Source organism: Cucumis sativus, chromosome 7, assembly GCF_000004075.3.
Source record: "Cucumis sativus cultivar 9930 chromosome 7, Cucumber_9930_V3, whole genome shotgun sequence".
Lineage (NCBI taxonomy): Eukaryota > Viridiplantae > Streptophyta > Magnoliopsida > Cucurbitales > Cucurbitaceae > Cucumis > Cucumis sativus.
In genome coordinates, this window is record NC_026661.2 from 13,410,466 (window position 1) to 13,427,188 (window position 16,723).

At 31.3% G+C, this 16,723-nt stretch overlaps 2 protein-coding genes across 3 annotated transcripts; both read right to left on the reverse strand.

The window, feature by feature from the left end:
* Positions 1-5,949: 5,949 nt before the first annotated feature.
* On the reverse strand, positions 5,950-7,758 carry LOC101218533 (subtilisin-like protease SBT3.17). Its single transcript, XM_004139647.3, has 3 exons — positions 7,472-7,758; positions 7,289-7,386; positions 5,950-6,227 (listed from the first exon to the last, which is right to left on the reverse strand). The coding sequence occupies exons 1-3, from the start codon at positions 7,666-7,668 to the stop codon at positions 6,154-6,156; spliced, it is 369 nt and encodes a 122-aa protein (XP_004139695.1). The 5' UTR covers positions 7,669-7,758; the 3' UTR covers positions 5,950-6,153.
* A 3,832-nt stretch (positions 7,759-11,590) lies between these two features.
* On the reverse strand, positions 11,591-15,084 carry LOC101218133 (subtilisin-like protease SBT3.6). Of its 2 annotated transcripts, XM_004139646.3 has the most exons (4): positions 14,928-15,084; positions 14,649-14,787; positions 14,471-14,568; positions 11,591-11,999 (listed from the first exon to the last, which is right to left on the reverse strand). In XM_004139646.3, the coding sequence occupies exons 2-4, from the start codon at positions 14,783-14,785 to the stop codon at positions 11,917-11,919; spliced, it is 318 nt and encodes a 105-aa protein (XP_004139694.1). In that variant the 5' UTR covers positions 14,786-14,787; positions 14,928-15,084; the 3' UTR covers positions 11,591-11,916. The 2 variants fall into 2 exon arrangements, with proteins under 2 accessions (XP_004139694.1, XP_004139693.1); XM_004139645.3 differs by having other exon boundaries at positions 14,649-15,042.
* Positions 15,085-16,723: the final 1,639 nt, after the last annotated feature.

Sequence of the window (16,723 nt, forward strand, 5' to 3'; positions counted from 1 at the left end):
TTGATTGCCGTTTTGGTTTCACTTGTCTTTTGTTTAGACGTATACACTCACCTATAGCGAAACCGATATTTAGAACAAGGCTAAAAATTCATTATTCTGTACAGAATGGTAGCGTAAAATACTTGCAAAGTGACGCCAGCCAAAGTATATACAATCTTCTTTTGAAACGTTTAGTAGGTAAACATCCTTAGATACACATGTTAAAGTTAATTAGAGTTTATTCCAATTATTAATTTTTGGTATCTCTTCCTTATTTACTGTTTTCTTTTCTTCGAGATAAAATAAGCTTTTGGTCCTTGAAGTTTGAGATTCATGTTATTTAATTCGTAAAGTTTCAAATCAAGCACTTTAATCCATCGAGTTTACAAAATAGTTCTATATAGTTCTTGACTAAATTGTAAATGAACGCAATAGTAATTAGACTGTTATGTGCTTATATGGACGCTTTTTGTTCGCATGACATGTTGATTTTATTGGATTACTTGGAAAATGAAGTAAAAGCTAAAAGTGACAAAATCAGAAAAGGTCACATGTGCCCTAAATTGCATTTTGGCATAGGCTCCAAATGATACTTGCTGTAAACTTGCCATCCTCTTGCAACTTGTTTGGCTTTTAGTGCCACCATCGCAACCAATGATGAAGATTAAAGTTGGTCATTGAAAAGCATCCATTTTCAGGGGAATTAGAGAAAAATTGAGTTTAACATCTTTACCGATAAGTCATATTATTAGAGCAAAGAGTAAATAAACCCTTTCTTGTTTATTAATGATGAATGAGGGCACACAAATAGCCATTTGATACAAAAGTTTTTAGTAATTGAATAACAACTTCATAACAACATTAAAACTAACAATTTTATGAAGTCTAACACCCCTCCAGATGGACTTAATGGATTGATAATACCCATATTGGAAATTAATGGAGTACGAGTGTTGGCTGGCAATGATTTAGTGAAGATGTCAGCAAGTTGTTGGTTTGAACAGATTGGTAGTAGTTTAATGTGGCCATGAACGAGCTTTTCTCGAACAAAATTGCAGTCAAGTTCAATGTGCTTCGTTAATTGTCTTATCCATACAAATTCACTTGTTGTTGCAGCAAGTGCTCGATATTTTGCTTCCATTGATGTACAAGAGACAATGATCTGTTTCTTTGCCTTTCATGATATTAAAGCTTCTCCCATGAATATGCAAAAGACTGGTAGTGATTTTTGGGAGTCAATGCATGATGCCCAATCTGCATCATTGAAGACCTTTAGTGGGAATGTGGACGACTTTTTAAGAAAAATGCCTTGGCTTGGGTGTCACGTAGAAGGGTATTGACAGGAAGTAGATGAGGTTGGCGAGGTTGGGCTATACATAGGCTTAGTTTGTGAACAACAAAGATGATGTCTGAGCAAGAGACAGTGAGGTATAAGAGTCTCTAATTAGGCGTTTGTATGTGGTTGGGTCAGGAAGGATATCTCTTATAATGTCAAATTGACGTTTTAGGTGTGGATCCACGGGTAGAATGACATGTTTAAGGCTAGAAAACCAGTGTCTTCAAGTAGTTGGAGAGCGTATTGTCATTGTGAAAGGAATATGCAGTCGGATGAACGTGCAAGTTCTAATCCAAGAAAATATTTTAGAATGCCAAGGTCCTTAAGTTTGAAACAAGTATGGAGGTGTTTCTTTAGGAGGTCAATTTGAGATGTTGAAGGGCCAATAATTCTCATGTCATCCACATATACCAACAAGGCTAAGAATGAGTCTCATTTTCCTTTGATAAATAATGAATAGTCTGATTTTGACTTTGTGAATCCAAGCTTTATTAGAGCATTGGAGAATTTGTCAAACCATTGTCTTCAGGCTTGTTTTAAGTCGTATATTGAAGAATTTGTCAAACCATTGTCTTGAGGCTTGTTTTAAGTCGTATATTGATTTGTTTAGCTTGCACATAAGTCTTTGTGTGAGACGAGGAAGGGATGGAATGTTTGTAACCCAAAGGTAAGCCCATGTACATGGTTTCAAATAGGTCTCCATTGAGGAATGTATTATTGACGTCTCATTGTATTAGAGAGCCTTTGAGGGAGGCAACAAGTGTTAGGAGAACCTTGATAGTGACAAGTTTAGCAACTGGGGAGAAGGTCTCCATGTAGTCTAAGCTTTCTTGTTGGGTGTATCCCTTGGCAACTAATCGAGCCTTGAATAGTTTAACTGATCCATCAACTTTGTGCTTATTTTTGTAGACTCACTTGCATCCAATGGTCTTTTGGTAATGGAACAACTATCCATGTATTATTTTGTTCCATAACTTACAATTCGTCATTCATGGATTGTCTCTAGTGTAGATGCAGTACGAATTGATGGTAATATTGTGGTTCATATGTGGATGGGATTGTTAGGGCAAAGTGTTTGCAAGTTTGAGACAGTTTCTCATATAAGAGGTAATTTTGTAGTTGGAATTTGCAATTAGAAGGCAATTGGTTCAGTAGGAGGCCACAATGAAAATCTTGCAAATATGATGGTGGTTTTGAGACTCAAGAGGAATTTCTAGTTGCCAAGTTGCCAAGTAGGAGTATGTTGGTGTTTGTATCAACATTTTCTACACTTTCAATGCTTGCAAAAGTTGCTTAAGTTCCTTAAAAAATGTTTGGTTTATTGTTGGTGGGAATGTCATCTCGATGGTTGATTATGTTGGTTGCTTTGAGCTGTTGATTCATTTGATTGTGGGATATTTGGTTGGGAGGTTGCAACATTCCTTGAGAGAACTAAATCTGAAAAGGGATTAGTGATTTCGTCAGTATGAGCAATTATATGAAAGGGAAAAATATGTTCATAGAAGGTGATATCACTTGAGACGAAAACTCTTTGATGTTGAATATCAAGGAGTTTGTATCCCTTCATTCCTAGTGGGTAGCCAATAAATACAACCGGAGTGGCACATGGATGGAATTCAAATTTATCTGATGTGAGGGTAGATGCAAATCAGAAGCATCCAAAAGTTCTGAGGGAGTTGTAATCTACTTGTTGGCCAAATAGGCGATAGTGAGGGGTTTGCCATTGTACGATTGATGAAGGTAGTCTATTGATTAGGTAGGTAGCAGTTAGGACACAATCTTCCCAAAGTTTTATTGGCACTCATGACTGGAAGAATAAAGCTCATGAGACATTTAACAAGTGTTGATGCTTTCTTTCGACTACATAATTTTGTTCAGGACAACCAACACAGGAGTATTAATTGGTGAATGACTCCTTTGGCATTGAAGAATTTAGTGAATGTTAGTTCTGGAGAAGTGTCAGATTGAAACTTCTTTATAGTGACTTCAAACTGGTTTTCTATGAATTTGAAGAATTTTAGAATTATGAATAATACATCTGACTTTCTTTTAAAGGAGATATATTCAAGTATATCTTAAAAAGTCATCTACATAAGTGTTAAGAAGTATTTATGTTCACCTCAAGTGAGGGATTGATAGGGACCCTAGATGTCACAATGTAAAATATCAAACATTTTATTGTATATATGATTGTTTGATTGGAAGGGCAATCTTCTTTATTTAGCTAAAGGGCTGATAAACAAGGGGTATTGTCTTGAGAGGTTTCAACATATATCATATCTTTCAAAACATTTACAAGTTTGTTAGGGGGATGGCTAAGTCTATTGTGCCAGGTATGAGATGATATACATGGTGTAAAAACAAAATTACAATATTGGGAAGTGGTATGGAAGATGAAAAGTTCTTGCTGAAGTTTAGCTTTGAAAATCGTCATTAAAGAGTACTTGTCCATGATTAGACAAAAATTATCAAGAAACTGAACTTTATAAGATAATTTCATAGTCAAAGGAAGGACTGGCTGATGTAGGGATGAAGAGCACATCTTCAAGTAATAAATTGGGGGATATGTGAATAGTGCCAACAAATTTGACTGATAGTTGTGTGTGGTTTAGGAAGGGTATATTAAAAGCAGTAATATATTAAAGAGAAATGAATAATTTTCGTGAATAGAAAATGTGAGCAGTTGCTCCATAATTAATTACCCAAGAAGGCATATCACATTTATATTTTGGTAGAGAATAACAAGTACCTGCTATATGAGATTAAAATGAGAGAACAAAAGATGAGGGATTAGTGGTTGCAGGTGATTATGTTTTCGGCTAAATGGGATTGTAGTATGGTGAGTAGTCCTTTGCATTGTTCAACATTCATATTTGGAAAGGGATCAGTATTTGCAGAAGTGGTTGATGTGGTGGTGAATTCTGTCTTGGAGTTATAATTGGTTTTATACCCGGGAGGGAAGCCATGAATTCAATAGCATTTTTCGATAGTGTGGCCAGAGATATTGCAGTGGGTGCATAAAGGACGAACTTTCTTCTTTGATGAATTTAGGTGGAAGTGATTTGGTTTTATGAAGAATTTTTCACTAACATGGCTGAGTTTTCAGAATTTGCAGATGGATGAGGAGTAGTGGGTTGAGAGAGTGAAGCACGGTGTTCAACTTGTTGGACTACTAGGGAGAATGCTTTCTGTAGTGTGGCTTTTAGTTCCATGAGAAGTAATTGGGTGCGAATTTGTGAGAAAGAATCGTTGAGTCCCATGAGGAACATCATTACATGTTCGGTTGGAAGTGTGATTGGAGATCCTTGACTTCTCCACATGAACATTTTCCACAAGAGCATTGAGGACGATACATGACAAGTTCGTTCTAGAGAGTCTTGATTATGAAAAAGTAAGTGGTGATGGAGTGTTGGTCTTGAGTCAGATTTGATAGTTCACAATGAAACTGGAAAATGCAAGGTCAATTCTTTCTTTCGTATCTCGACTGGAGATCTAACCATATTTCACGGGCTGAATCCGGGAAACAAATGCTGGTGGCAATTTCTTTTGAAACAAATTTCAAAATCTAGGCAATGACAATGCTATTGGAAATGATATAGCTAGGAAAACTTTCCAGAGCATCGGTGGGCAAAGGTATGGTTTCGTCGACGAAGCAAACTTTGTTTTTCACAGTGAGGACAAGATTAGGAGATTAGAAACCATGATTAGGTTTGTGCTAGCAGTATGATGGAGGTAGTATGGGTGTTGGTAGTCGAAGATGAGTCGTCAGGAGCACCTGATGAAGGAGATTGAAGAGTAGAGTTTGTCTCAACTATGATGATTGATGGAAAATTAATTCTCAACTGATACCATATTAGAGTAGAGAGTAAATAAGCCATTTCTTGTTTGCTGACGATGAATGAGGGCATATAAATAGCCACTTGATACAAAAATGATTAACAACTTCATAATAACGTTAAAACTAACAATTTTATGAACTCTAATACATGTTTCCTAACGTATTTTCAACATAAAAAAGGCTTTTTCTAAAGCCAATAACCACAAACATCTTTGTACTTTTAACCTACGTTAAATCATTTAAACCCTATAATCACCTTTTAGCTATAATGCATCCTGAAACTCCACTTATTTCAAAGAGTTCCATCCATCCAAAATATCAACTGAGGAATAACAAACATTTCAAACTGATAAGTTTTTCATTTGAGGACAACATGATATCTCCAAAAATTCGATAGATTGGCTAGCAGATAGTGAAAGATTATTTAAGGCAGATGACAACAAATGATTGGTTCGAACTTTGAACCATGATGGACTTTGACGCACAACTGGTCCCATCTATAGTTGATTTACCACAATTTAGGGCACATGTGAAGATAGTTTTTAAAACTTTTTAATTTAATTTGTAATTTATTTCCAACAAATCCACTGAAATTGACATGTCATTCGTACAAATAGCCTCCACATCAGCACGTAAAGGATCTAATAAGCATTATGTTAACTTAAAAGTTAAACCAAAGACCGTTTAGAACTATTTTACAAATGTAAGGGTCTAAAGCAATTGTTTTGAAACTTCGAGGACCAAATAGACATGAACCTTGAGACCAAAAGTTTATTTTACCTTTTTCTTTATTATATTTTTTTGGGTGCATATTTGTTTTTGTTACGTAATTCATTGTATTCCAACTTAAGCTAAAATATTCAAAGATATTACACAAAATGAGTGAAGTAGAATAATATATAGGGAATAGATATATGATTATTCCACAAGCAAAGTATAGATAAAACTTTATTTAGGTATTATGCTGTTTTCAAACAGCCATAAAGAGTTTGATGGTCCTCTAGTGAAGGTGGGAAGGCTCCGAATGCAGCTGAAGAGTACGGCTTGGAACAACTTGTAAAACTCCTTCTTGTTCTGTACCGAAATAAAACACTCTTTAGTTTCAGAATCACAATCTTTTATCATTGTATGGAAATCACTTTTAGAAGGAGAAGAATCAAACATCTAAACGATTATATGAAAATCAATCTTAATAAATCATTTCTACTAAAATCACATCCAAACCCAAGCATATACCCTCAATCATACTGGACAACAATCTGATCTTACAATGTTTTCTATTGAAGATTTTATAGGATATCTAATATTTAAGTCAGAAACTATTGGATAATCAATAAACAACTTCAACAACATAGTCGATGAATAAGAACTAAGAAGATCAGTTAAGGCATTTGAAAAGATCATTAGACCAAGTCATAGGTAGGAAGGAAAATAAAACTACATTTTCTATCAGTTTTGTTGCCTTTGTCAATTAAATTTAATAGAATCCAACTCTAAACTTGAATAAAAGGATGATACTAATAATCAAAACAAAGCAAAGATACAAAAAAATTTCAACTATCTAAACAATAAATCGAACTAAATTTAACCAACAAAGCAAAGTTGAAATCAAAGATAAGAAGTCCCCATATCCAACCTTGAAAATATAGAAATCAAGATGCTCAAATGAAATCTCATAAAACCAGAAGTTGTATATTTTTTGCTTACATTATCACGAACATGAAGTGAACTCGTAACTTTTGCCAGCTTTATAGTGGGTAATAATTCAGTGTATCTACTTTGAACAATTTAATTATACTTCGTAACAATTTAGTCCACAAACTTTAATAAATATCAATTTAGTTTGGTACTTCACCATTTAACCTTTATCACGAAAATTTATATTAAGATCGAATGAAATCAACTAATTAAGAGTTAAGTTTATTATAATTAGTATTAGGTTGATCAAGATTGACCATTATGTTGGAGGAGACTTTTTGGATTAAATAATTACAAATTTGGAAGTAGATGGACTGAATTGTTAGGAAGATTAGAAAGTAGAGCAAATTGTTAAACATCAAACTTGAAAAGAAAAAAAAGAAGAAGGGAGTAAAGAGAGGAAAATAACAAGGTTGAAAAAATGGGAAGAAACTTACTGGCAAGCTGGGCGACCTGATAGGGAGTAAGGCGAGCGGAGAAGGCACTAGCAGCATTCTTGTAGCTATACAAAAGAGCTTCCCTGGCAGCTTCTTCACTGCAAAATCAAGAAAGGAAAGCAGAATTGAGGGGGAATTGATCCACAGAGAAGAGAAACAAAAATGAAGTGAAAGCAGAGAGACCTGCCGAGAACAGAAGCTAGGATTCGGATGTGATAGGCCTCAGGTTGTTCATCACGAGGCTTCTCGACGTAAACGATTTGGACCGCCGGGGAATCGGAGTTGCAGCGGGTGGATTGGGCCATCGGGGAAGGAGTAAGCAGCAAAATGAGAGAAAGTGAGAATAGGAAAAGGAGAGGAGGAAAGATCAATTTCGCCATTTTAAAAAGTATAGAGAGATGATGTATAGATAGATGAAGGAGAGTTGGTTAGGAGTGAGTAATCATTATTCAAATGTCAATAGTTTTGATTCCAATTATTCACTGATTGATACCCAAAAATGGTCTCAAATTGGGAAATTAAGACTTAAATTCAATTAATAGGGAGAAAATCCAAATTTAGAGGCTTAACTTTGGATCTACCATCCAATTTAAATAATAATTCTAGGACAATTATAGTCTACGAGTAATTGTAGTTTGTGTTTGAGGTGCATAGTATTATAGTCTAAGTTATTATAATCTGTATTTGTTTATAGATTATTATAGTTTGTGTTTGAGAATACATATTATAGTTTAGGTTATATCATGACTATTTTTTTCACTATTACTTTTTGTCATACATATATTAAGTACACGAAATACCATTTTTGTAAAACATAGTTTAGAGTGTTCCAGATCTTTTTTAAAAATAATGTAAAATTTGAAACATATGTCAAAAATAGGTTTGGTGCAAAACTATTTTAAGAAATAGGTGAGTTTAGGTGAACTCGTGTATCCCTATTTTTTTCCTTATTTATATATATATACTACAGTGAGTCCCACATTTTTTTTATTTCTTCATTATTTATATATGTGGGTCCCACACATTTAACTCATTCTCGTTATTTATATATACATACTCACATATAATATAATATATATATCAAACATTCAAATTCTAAAAATATCTTTCTTTATTAAATTAATTTATTATTTTTTTTCTTTATTTCTCTATATATATTTAAATATCTCAATCTCGATCATCAATTTTTCTTATTAAATTCATTTTTCTAATTTAATATAATTCTTTCTTAATCAAAATTATACATATCTTTTTTTCCAATTTTCAATTTTTTTAAAAAAAAAACTCATATATTAACAAAATATGTTATTAAAAATATATTAAACAAATGAAAATAGTAATAATAATAATTAAAAGAAGTTGATGTTACCTAAAATAATAATAATAATAATAAATCAATCCACATTACTAATTGAATAAAAAATTTAATATATATATTAAATATCTCCATCTTCAATTTTTCTTATTAATTCATCTTTTCTAATTTAATTTAATTATTTCTTAACCAAAATTATATATATCTTTTTCTAATTTTCTGTTTGAAAAAACACATATATTAACAAAATGTGTTATTAAAAAATATATTAAACAAAACAAAATAATAATAATAATCTAAAGAACTTGAAGCTTACTCTAAAAATAATAATAATAACAAATTTGGAATAGAAAATTATCCGTTAAGTTTTTTAAATTTAATTTGTAATTGAACCAATTCTTGTTTTTTTCCTTTTGCCATAAACATGAATATTTTTTATTCAATTACCAATGTGTATTGGTGACTTCAACTTCTCTCCATTATTATTATTACTATTTTTATTTGTTTAATATGTTTTTACTAACATATGTTGTTAATATATGAGTTTCTTTAAAAAAATTGAAAATTGGAAAAAAAATATATAATAATTTTGATTAAGAAAGAATTAAATTAAATTAGTAAAATGAATTTAATAAGAAAAATTGAAGACGGAAGATTGTGATATTTAAATATATATATCAAGACAAAAGAAAAAAATAAATTAATTTAATAAAGAAATATATTTTTAGAATTTGAATGTTTAATATATATATATATATATATATATTATATGTGGGTATGTATATATAAATAATGAGAAAAAGTGAAATGTGTGAGACCCACGTATATAAATAATGAGAAAATAAAAAAATGTGGAGCTCAGTGTAATATATATATAAAAATAAGGAAAAAATAGAAGATGTGTAGTCCACTGCATGAAAGTCATATACTGGTAAAAGAGTTGAACAATGAAAATAGATGGCGAGTGCCTAATCGAATTTTTCATATATGTTTCAAATTTTACATTACTTTTAAAAAAGATCACAATCTTCTTTCCACCAATTTATACAAACTAGTTTATTACTGGTTGATTTAGATTTAAATGTCTTCTACAAATTTATATTATAAAATCTTTGATAGAAATTGATATGTGATTTTATTAATCTTTTTAATTAGATTGTTTATTTAATAAATTTAAGTATAATTTGTGTAAAGTAGTAATTTATGCCTTTGTTCATATATTGTGTTTGAAATTATGTGAAAGATACACCCCAACAAATTGTGGATGGATTTCTGTAGATAAGAAAATAACAAAAAAAAAAAAAAAATGTGACAATGTGCTTAACCTAATTTTAATATATAAACTTACATTACATTTGTAATGAACTTGGTAGAATACAAAGTTAACATTTTCACAAAATTTAAACTAAACTCAAGGAAACACAATCACCTACAGAAAATAGAAAGTAATAACGTTTACTTTCTATTAATAGTCCAAATGCACATATGTCTAACATTATCTTTCAAGAGAATGTTACAATACTCCAATTTCAGGGTCAGTGGATGATATAGAAGGATTTCTTTTGACAGTGAACAACAATGACACGTCTTTCTTTTGTTTTATGCATCTCTCCATTGCCTAGTTTCACTTGAAAGTTAAAAACTTTGATCAAGCTTAATTGACAGAGAAGTCCTTATTTCCCGTCATATGATTTCCGCAACCTACCATCTAAGCAGTATATACTTGTGATTTAGATTGGTCAATTGTACAAGAGAATAATTTCTTAACTTCATCTTCTTTTGTAAAATTTGTTTGCACCTTTTTCTATTTTATTTTGAAACCAACAATCTTTTTTAGAATGATTAGGAAAATATGATATTTAGCGCATTTACAGTATGACATTTTTACAAATAATGCAATGAGAGTCAGAATTACCAGACTTTTTCTTTTCCATTTTTCAGTCTCTATGCTCTTGGATCATTCTGGTGTTTATCTATGTGATGGATTCTATTGCTTTTTAGAGTTGGTCTTTTTTTCTGTGAAATTGAGCTTGGTATAAAAAGCTTACTCCACAAATTGACTTGGAGATTTATTCAGTCATTCTTCATGAGCTTGAAGCGAACCCATTAATTTAAAGATTGTCAACTTGGACACATTGTTGGATTCTCCTTTGACAGCAACGATAATGTGATTGAACTTAGGAGGAAGACTATGAAATACTTTTTCATTAATTCTCTTGTATGGAATTGTCTGCCCGTAACACTTCATTTGATTAGAATTGTTTCCTTTTGACTTTGCCAATTATCAAAATGCTCTTCACCAAAGACGGGAACTTGGGAACTTGATTTTTTTATGAGAATTTAAAACAAGTTTGAAACACAATTAGTGTTTATTTTAAGATGGCTCTTATACCAAATTGGTTGGACCCAACATGCTCTTCTATTGATTGCTTTGGCACCTAGGTTCAATGGGAGCTTTCTTAGTTTCTTGGTTACAAAGGGTAGACGACACCTCTATTTAATTTATAGGTGTTGTTCGGCTATTTTTGTGTTATGATTTGTATTAGCCAGGTGGAGGTAGAGAAGTCCACAAACAAGATAAAATATCTTCTTGAGTTAGGAAGAATGAGATGAAGATGAGGCTACGTCAACCTTCTTTATTGCACTTTGGTTGGAGTCAACTTTTTGCAGAAAATTAATTACCCTCAATGATGGAGATTTCTATCAGGCATAGAATTGAAGAAAGCTGAGATGAAAACAAGCCTCAATACACACCTTTTATGTTAGGTGTTTTACAAGAGAATGTAACAAGAAAACAAAACTAACCATTGGAATTTAAAAATTTGTTACATGTGTCAATAAATAACTCTAGAAAAACACTAATTAATCACCTAGGAAATAGACTCTCTAGAAAATTACATTTTATCTTTCATATTTCTAAGAATAATTTTCTCCACACAATAATTATCTTTTTCATATTCCATGTCATATGGAAGAACTCAAAGAAGTATTTAAAAGTTACCAATTACACTTAACAATTTAATCATTAAAATAAATAATATTTCAATACAACAAAAGTAGAAGTATTTCCATACATGAAGGATGGAATTTTTGGAAGACTAAATTGCCCATCAAGCAAAGGCAAATCATTGGCTTAATTGTCAGTTGCCAAAAGGCAGAAGCAGAAGTATTTAGCCACACAAATGCAAATTTGAGTCATTAGTATAATGCCAGTGAACAGGAACCACACTTTATTTAGGCAACAAACCGATATATATATATAATATATATATGTATATATGTATTTGGAGAGAGAATCTGACGTGTTGTTGATCTAGTGAAGTCTTGCTACTCCACCTCCTCCAGAATGCAGCTTATTGTTACCGCTTTGGACAACATGTAAAACTCCAGGTTGTTCTACCAAGTTTCAAGATAAAAAAGGTTACATAGGAAACACATTCTGAGATTAATACCAACGCATTATCGACAATTATGAGAAATATCAGATATTGATTGATGCTATGGAAATCCGATACATATTTTACAAATGCTTCTGAATTGATCAAGTGGTAAAAGAGAGACATTACATCAAAAGTGAGGTGATTGATTCAATTCAATTTAAAGTAACTACCTTCTACGAAATTAATATTGAACATAATTTTTTTTCAAATGTTATAGGATCAAACAGTTTGTTCCAAAAGATCAAAATAGATGCACGCATAAGTTTGACTCAAACACTCATAAATATAAATTTTAAAATTTTCTTAAAATGAGTATTAATGATAATGACTAGATTAAAACATACAACATAACCTATTTTGATTTATGTACAAGATTTCACTTCTAATAATATCAAAATCTAAATGTTTTAGGAAATTATGTTTCTTTTTTCAACTTCTTTATCCCATGTTTTTGTCTTGCCTGACTAAAGACTCAGAACTCATAACCAAATTACAAACAAAAACAATTCTTCAAAATCTTTTTTTTTTTCCAACTAGCTTTCAAAACTTGGTTTAGTTTTCTAAAACACTTGTAAAAGGTAGATAAGAAAAACAAAGAAATAAATAAATGGGAGTAGTGTTTATAAACTTATTTGATATACATTCTCCAGTGTAGTTTAAAATATAAGTCATTTTGAAAAGAAATTAAAGTGTTTGACAACCACTCAAAATAGTTGATGAAATATATTTTAAATCGATTTTATCGAGAGAGATTTATTTTTTGAAAAATTAATTTTTCATAGGCAACTCAAATGAGCCTTTAATCTTCAAAATTAAATGGTTATGAAGTATGGTATGAAACTTGGAGATTAAAATGATTAGATGGAGGTTTAAGAATAGGAAATCTGAAACTTAACGTAAAACAAGATGACCAGAGCATAGCAAAATTAGAACTTATTACAACATTGTCCTAAACCGATACTTCGATCAGGATCAAAAACCCTACCCTAAAAAACGTTTGAGTAATTATACCATCAACTTCTCGATCACTAACACGTATATACTATTATATGCTAATTGAGCAAGGTTTATATTTTGACTCTCACACGTTGGAGAACTAAAAAAACAAAAAAAAACAAACTCATAGAACTGTTATGATCATTTGAGTATAATGAATAATTTTAACCCACCATGTATGCCTTAATTAGTCACATGAAGATCTTATTTAATATCTTGACGATCCATGACCTAAGGCATCAGCACATGGGGCTCATTCTCTAATTAAAACATGTCAATATAAATAAAATGGGTTTTTTAAGAATAATAAATTAAAAAAAAAACAAAAAACAAAAAACAAAAACTATCTACTATTGGTGTCAAAAAAATCAAATGACAAAGACTCGTTGCTCTTAATTTGTAAAATTTTTGTCAATTCTATCATTTTTCACAATTTCTCTAATATTAATAAGAAAAACTATCTTTTTGGAATCTAAATTTTAGATCTACTTTTTATTTGGTATTTAAAATTTAAAAATAGTTCATTTCAAACAGTTATAAACAGTTACAATTTCTTATCAAATTTGAGATTTCTTTTCAAAATTTAAACTTTAACATCTCTTTTTCACCCATAAAAATTAATCAATCATCATTAATTTTAATAATATTAATTAATTTGAAAGAATCAAAAGAATAATAATTAGTTAACACATACCTTCCCGGGCTTTTTTTTTCACAAATAGCAAAATGACCCACTTCTTTATAAATATAGCAAAAACAGAGTTTTTAAATTTTATAAATAATAGACATGGATAGGCATTTAAGTCTATCAATAGTTATCCTTAATAGAATCCAAAATTTTACTACGTTTTTTAAATATTTTAATTTATTTTATTATTTTTTAAAAATTAATTAGTAAAGTTAACCCAAAGAAATACTTAGTATAAAATAAATGTTTAATTGTTAAATTGTTTTATAAATAAAAAAATAAAGATTAATATATTTTATAAATATAGCAAAATTTGAGAATTTTAGTATTAGGTCTAAAAAATTCACGTGGGGAATTCGGTCCCCGTAAAATTCGTAGAGAATTTCGTGAGGATTTTGAATGAAATGGGACAGTGCAGAGGGAATGGAGAAAGCATCCTCAACCCCACCCCGCCCGTGGACATCCCACTATGATCAACATCAACATCAAGTATCATGAAGCTTGAGAGTGCAAGAATTTTAGTTTAACCCCAAATTACCAGGCAAAAAATCATCACACGAATGTTACAAAATCACAACTACACTACACCCTATCATAACAAGAAAAGTAGAGATCACAACATGCTCAACATATATATCATCACCTATTCCACATGAATCATGATCTTCCATCCCCAAATTCTTATATTCACAACAATTGATAGAACGAACAATTAATCAGAAAATGTTAAGAGCAGGACTTACTGGTAATCTCCGTAACCTGATCGGGCGTTAGGCGAGCAGAGAATCCACTAGCAGCATTCTTATAACTATACACAAGAGCCTCCCTAGCAGCTTCTTCACTGCAAATAAAAAAATTAAACAAAAATTCATCGCCAATTTCAACGTTGACCAGATACAGAACACAAAGAATAAGACGGACCTGCCAAGAACCGAAACTAGGGTTCGGATATGATAGGCTTCAGGTTCTTCGTTGTGAGGCCGCTCGGTGTAAACGATATGCACAGCCGGTGAATCGAAGCTGGATACAAGGGGAATGGAAGCGGATTGGGAGGACATTGCTGTAGAAGAGAGATGGAAATTCAGAGAAATTGAGAAGAGAAAAAGGAGAGAAATATTCAAATTGGCCATTAGAAGTTTGGAATGATATAATATAGGAGGTAAAGGAGAGAATTAGAAATGTGTGTATTGGATTTGAAACCTGAATGGTTGAAGAAGATGAATGCTTAAGGGAGAAGAAAGGTTTCTGTTGTCTCGCGTCAAAGGCCGCCTTCTCTCTCTCTCTCTCTCTTTTTCTTGTTCTATGAAATTGAGATTGCAATCTCTATGACCGATGAAAATATTTATTTATATTTCTTCCTGTTAGAAAAGATAATATTAAAACTACAAAACTTGAATGTGAAGCATGAATATAATATTATAATTAATTAAGGAGGAATGTTATATAGAATAAAAATGATAGTCTCAAAATTGAGGTGGAGGGAATGTTATATGGAAAGAATTAGTGACCGATGTGTAACAAGAAATCAATACAGGAACTAAAGATTAAATAACATAAGTCATGAATTACTTCTAATGGGATTAATTAGAATATTATAAACTATTTAAAAAGAAAAAGAGCTTTCAAATTAATTAGGAAGAAAGTGTAACTTTTTATTCTTCACCTATTCAATAATAATAATAATAACAATAGAAGTAATGGAAGTTAAGTTTAGGAATTTTTTTCAAAAATATAACAAGCAGTACAATATTTACACGGTCCCAGGGCCACAATCGAAAATACCAAAAATACGTTAGTCAACATACAATTAATCGACAACAGGCACACGTGAGTAATCTTCTCGCGATTAATCGACAACAGGCACACATGAGTAAATGAATGATCTTTTAAGCGCTCGTGTATTATACAGTTTAAATGAATAATCTATGATCGTTTAGATCATGATACATGATTGTGTAGTTCATTTTTAACAATGAAAAAAATATTTCAAATTTAAATGACTGTGTTGGCCATGAAAAACGATCATGTTGATTATGGTACGGGATCCGGTAGTCCAATGTAAATGATCGTTAAAAACTTCAAATCTAACAATCGTGTTGGCAATAGTGAATAATCGTGTTGACCATGCTCAATGATCATATTGATTATGGTAAGCGATCATTTAAATCATGATACACGATCGTGTAATTCTTTTTTAACGATGAAAAAAATGTTTCAAATTTAAACGATCATGGTGATGATTTAAAGCAATATTTAAACGATCTTGAAATTATTGAATATGATTAAGGAAGATGAAAAAGACTATTGAATCAATTGTGAAATAGCTTCAAAGAATGTTGTCGAAAATGATAAAGATGAAATAGAAGATTTAAACAGAAAAATAAATTGTTTAAAAATAGATGAAAGAAAATCTGGAACATGAGTTTTAATCTTGAGTGTATTATGAATTCATGTTCACGAGGGATTGTCTTTTGATTTGTACGGGTGAAAGTGGTCAAATTACCGACTCAATATGCTTATCATTTTGGGGACAAGACCGAGTAGGGAGCTGAGAACATAATCATACAAGATGAAATTCATTCTTTTATGACTTTAGGGTAAGTAGATGAGTGTTCCGTTAAATGGTGTCTCCATGACTTGAACAAAGGGTCCTACCCTCTCTATGGCACGAGATGGTTTTCTGTTTATCATTTGGATCATAAACAGGTTGTTCATTAGAGGAGCATTGATATTTGAGGACTAGAAGTAACCTAGGGGTAAAACGATAATTTGACCCAACTGGTGTTACGAACACTCGTGAATGACTAACTTACTGTTATTCGTCAATATATGTGGACACATAAATATATCTATAGTGAAAATAGTTCAACTCTGAGTCTTTAGTGGAGTGTACACACAGTTAACGAATATTGATTAATGTGGTTAAAAAGTTTAGCCAATTAATCTCATATCGTTGTAGCTTCTGACATGTAGGTCCATTAGGTCTCCTTTCTAGC

What these genes read in the sequence shown, in the direction of transcription:
- LOC101218533 (XM_004139647.3), bottom strand. Translation starts at nt 7,668, where the DNA reads ATGGCGAAATTGATCTTTCCTCCTCTCCTTTTCCTATTCTCACTTTCT. An exon ending in CTAGCTTCTGTTCTCGGCAG is followed by an intron (nt 7,387 to 7,471) that starts GTCTCTCTGCTT and finishes TTGATTTTGCAG; the next exon opens with TGAAGAAGCTGCCAGGGAAG. An exon ending in TCAGGTCGCCCAGCTTGCCA is followed by an intron (nt 6,228 to 7,288) that starts GTAAGTTTCTTC and finishes ATTTCGGTACAG; the next exon opens with AACAAGAAGGAGTTTTACAA.
- LOC101218133 (XM_004139645.3), bottom strand. Translation starts at nt 14,857, where the DNA reads ATGGCCAATTTGAATATTTCTCTCCTTTTTCTCTTCTCAATTTCTCTG. An exon ending in CTAGTTTCGGTTCTTGGCAG is followed by an intron (nt 14,569 to 14,648) that starts GTCCGTCTTATT and finishes TTTTATTTGCAG; the next exon opens with TGAAGAAGCTGCTAGGGAGG. An exon ending in TCAGGTTACGGAGATTACCA is followed by an intron (nt 12,000 to 14,470) that starts GTAAGTCCTGCT and finishes GAAACTTGGTAG; the next exon opens with AACAACCTGGAGTTTTACAT.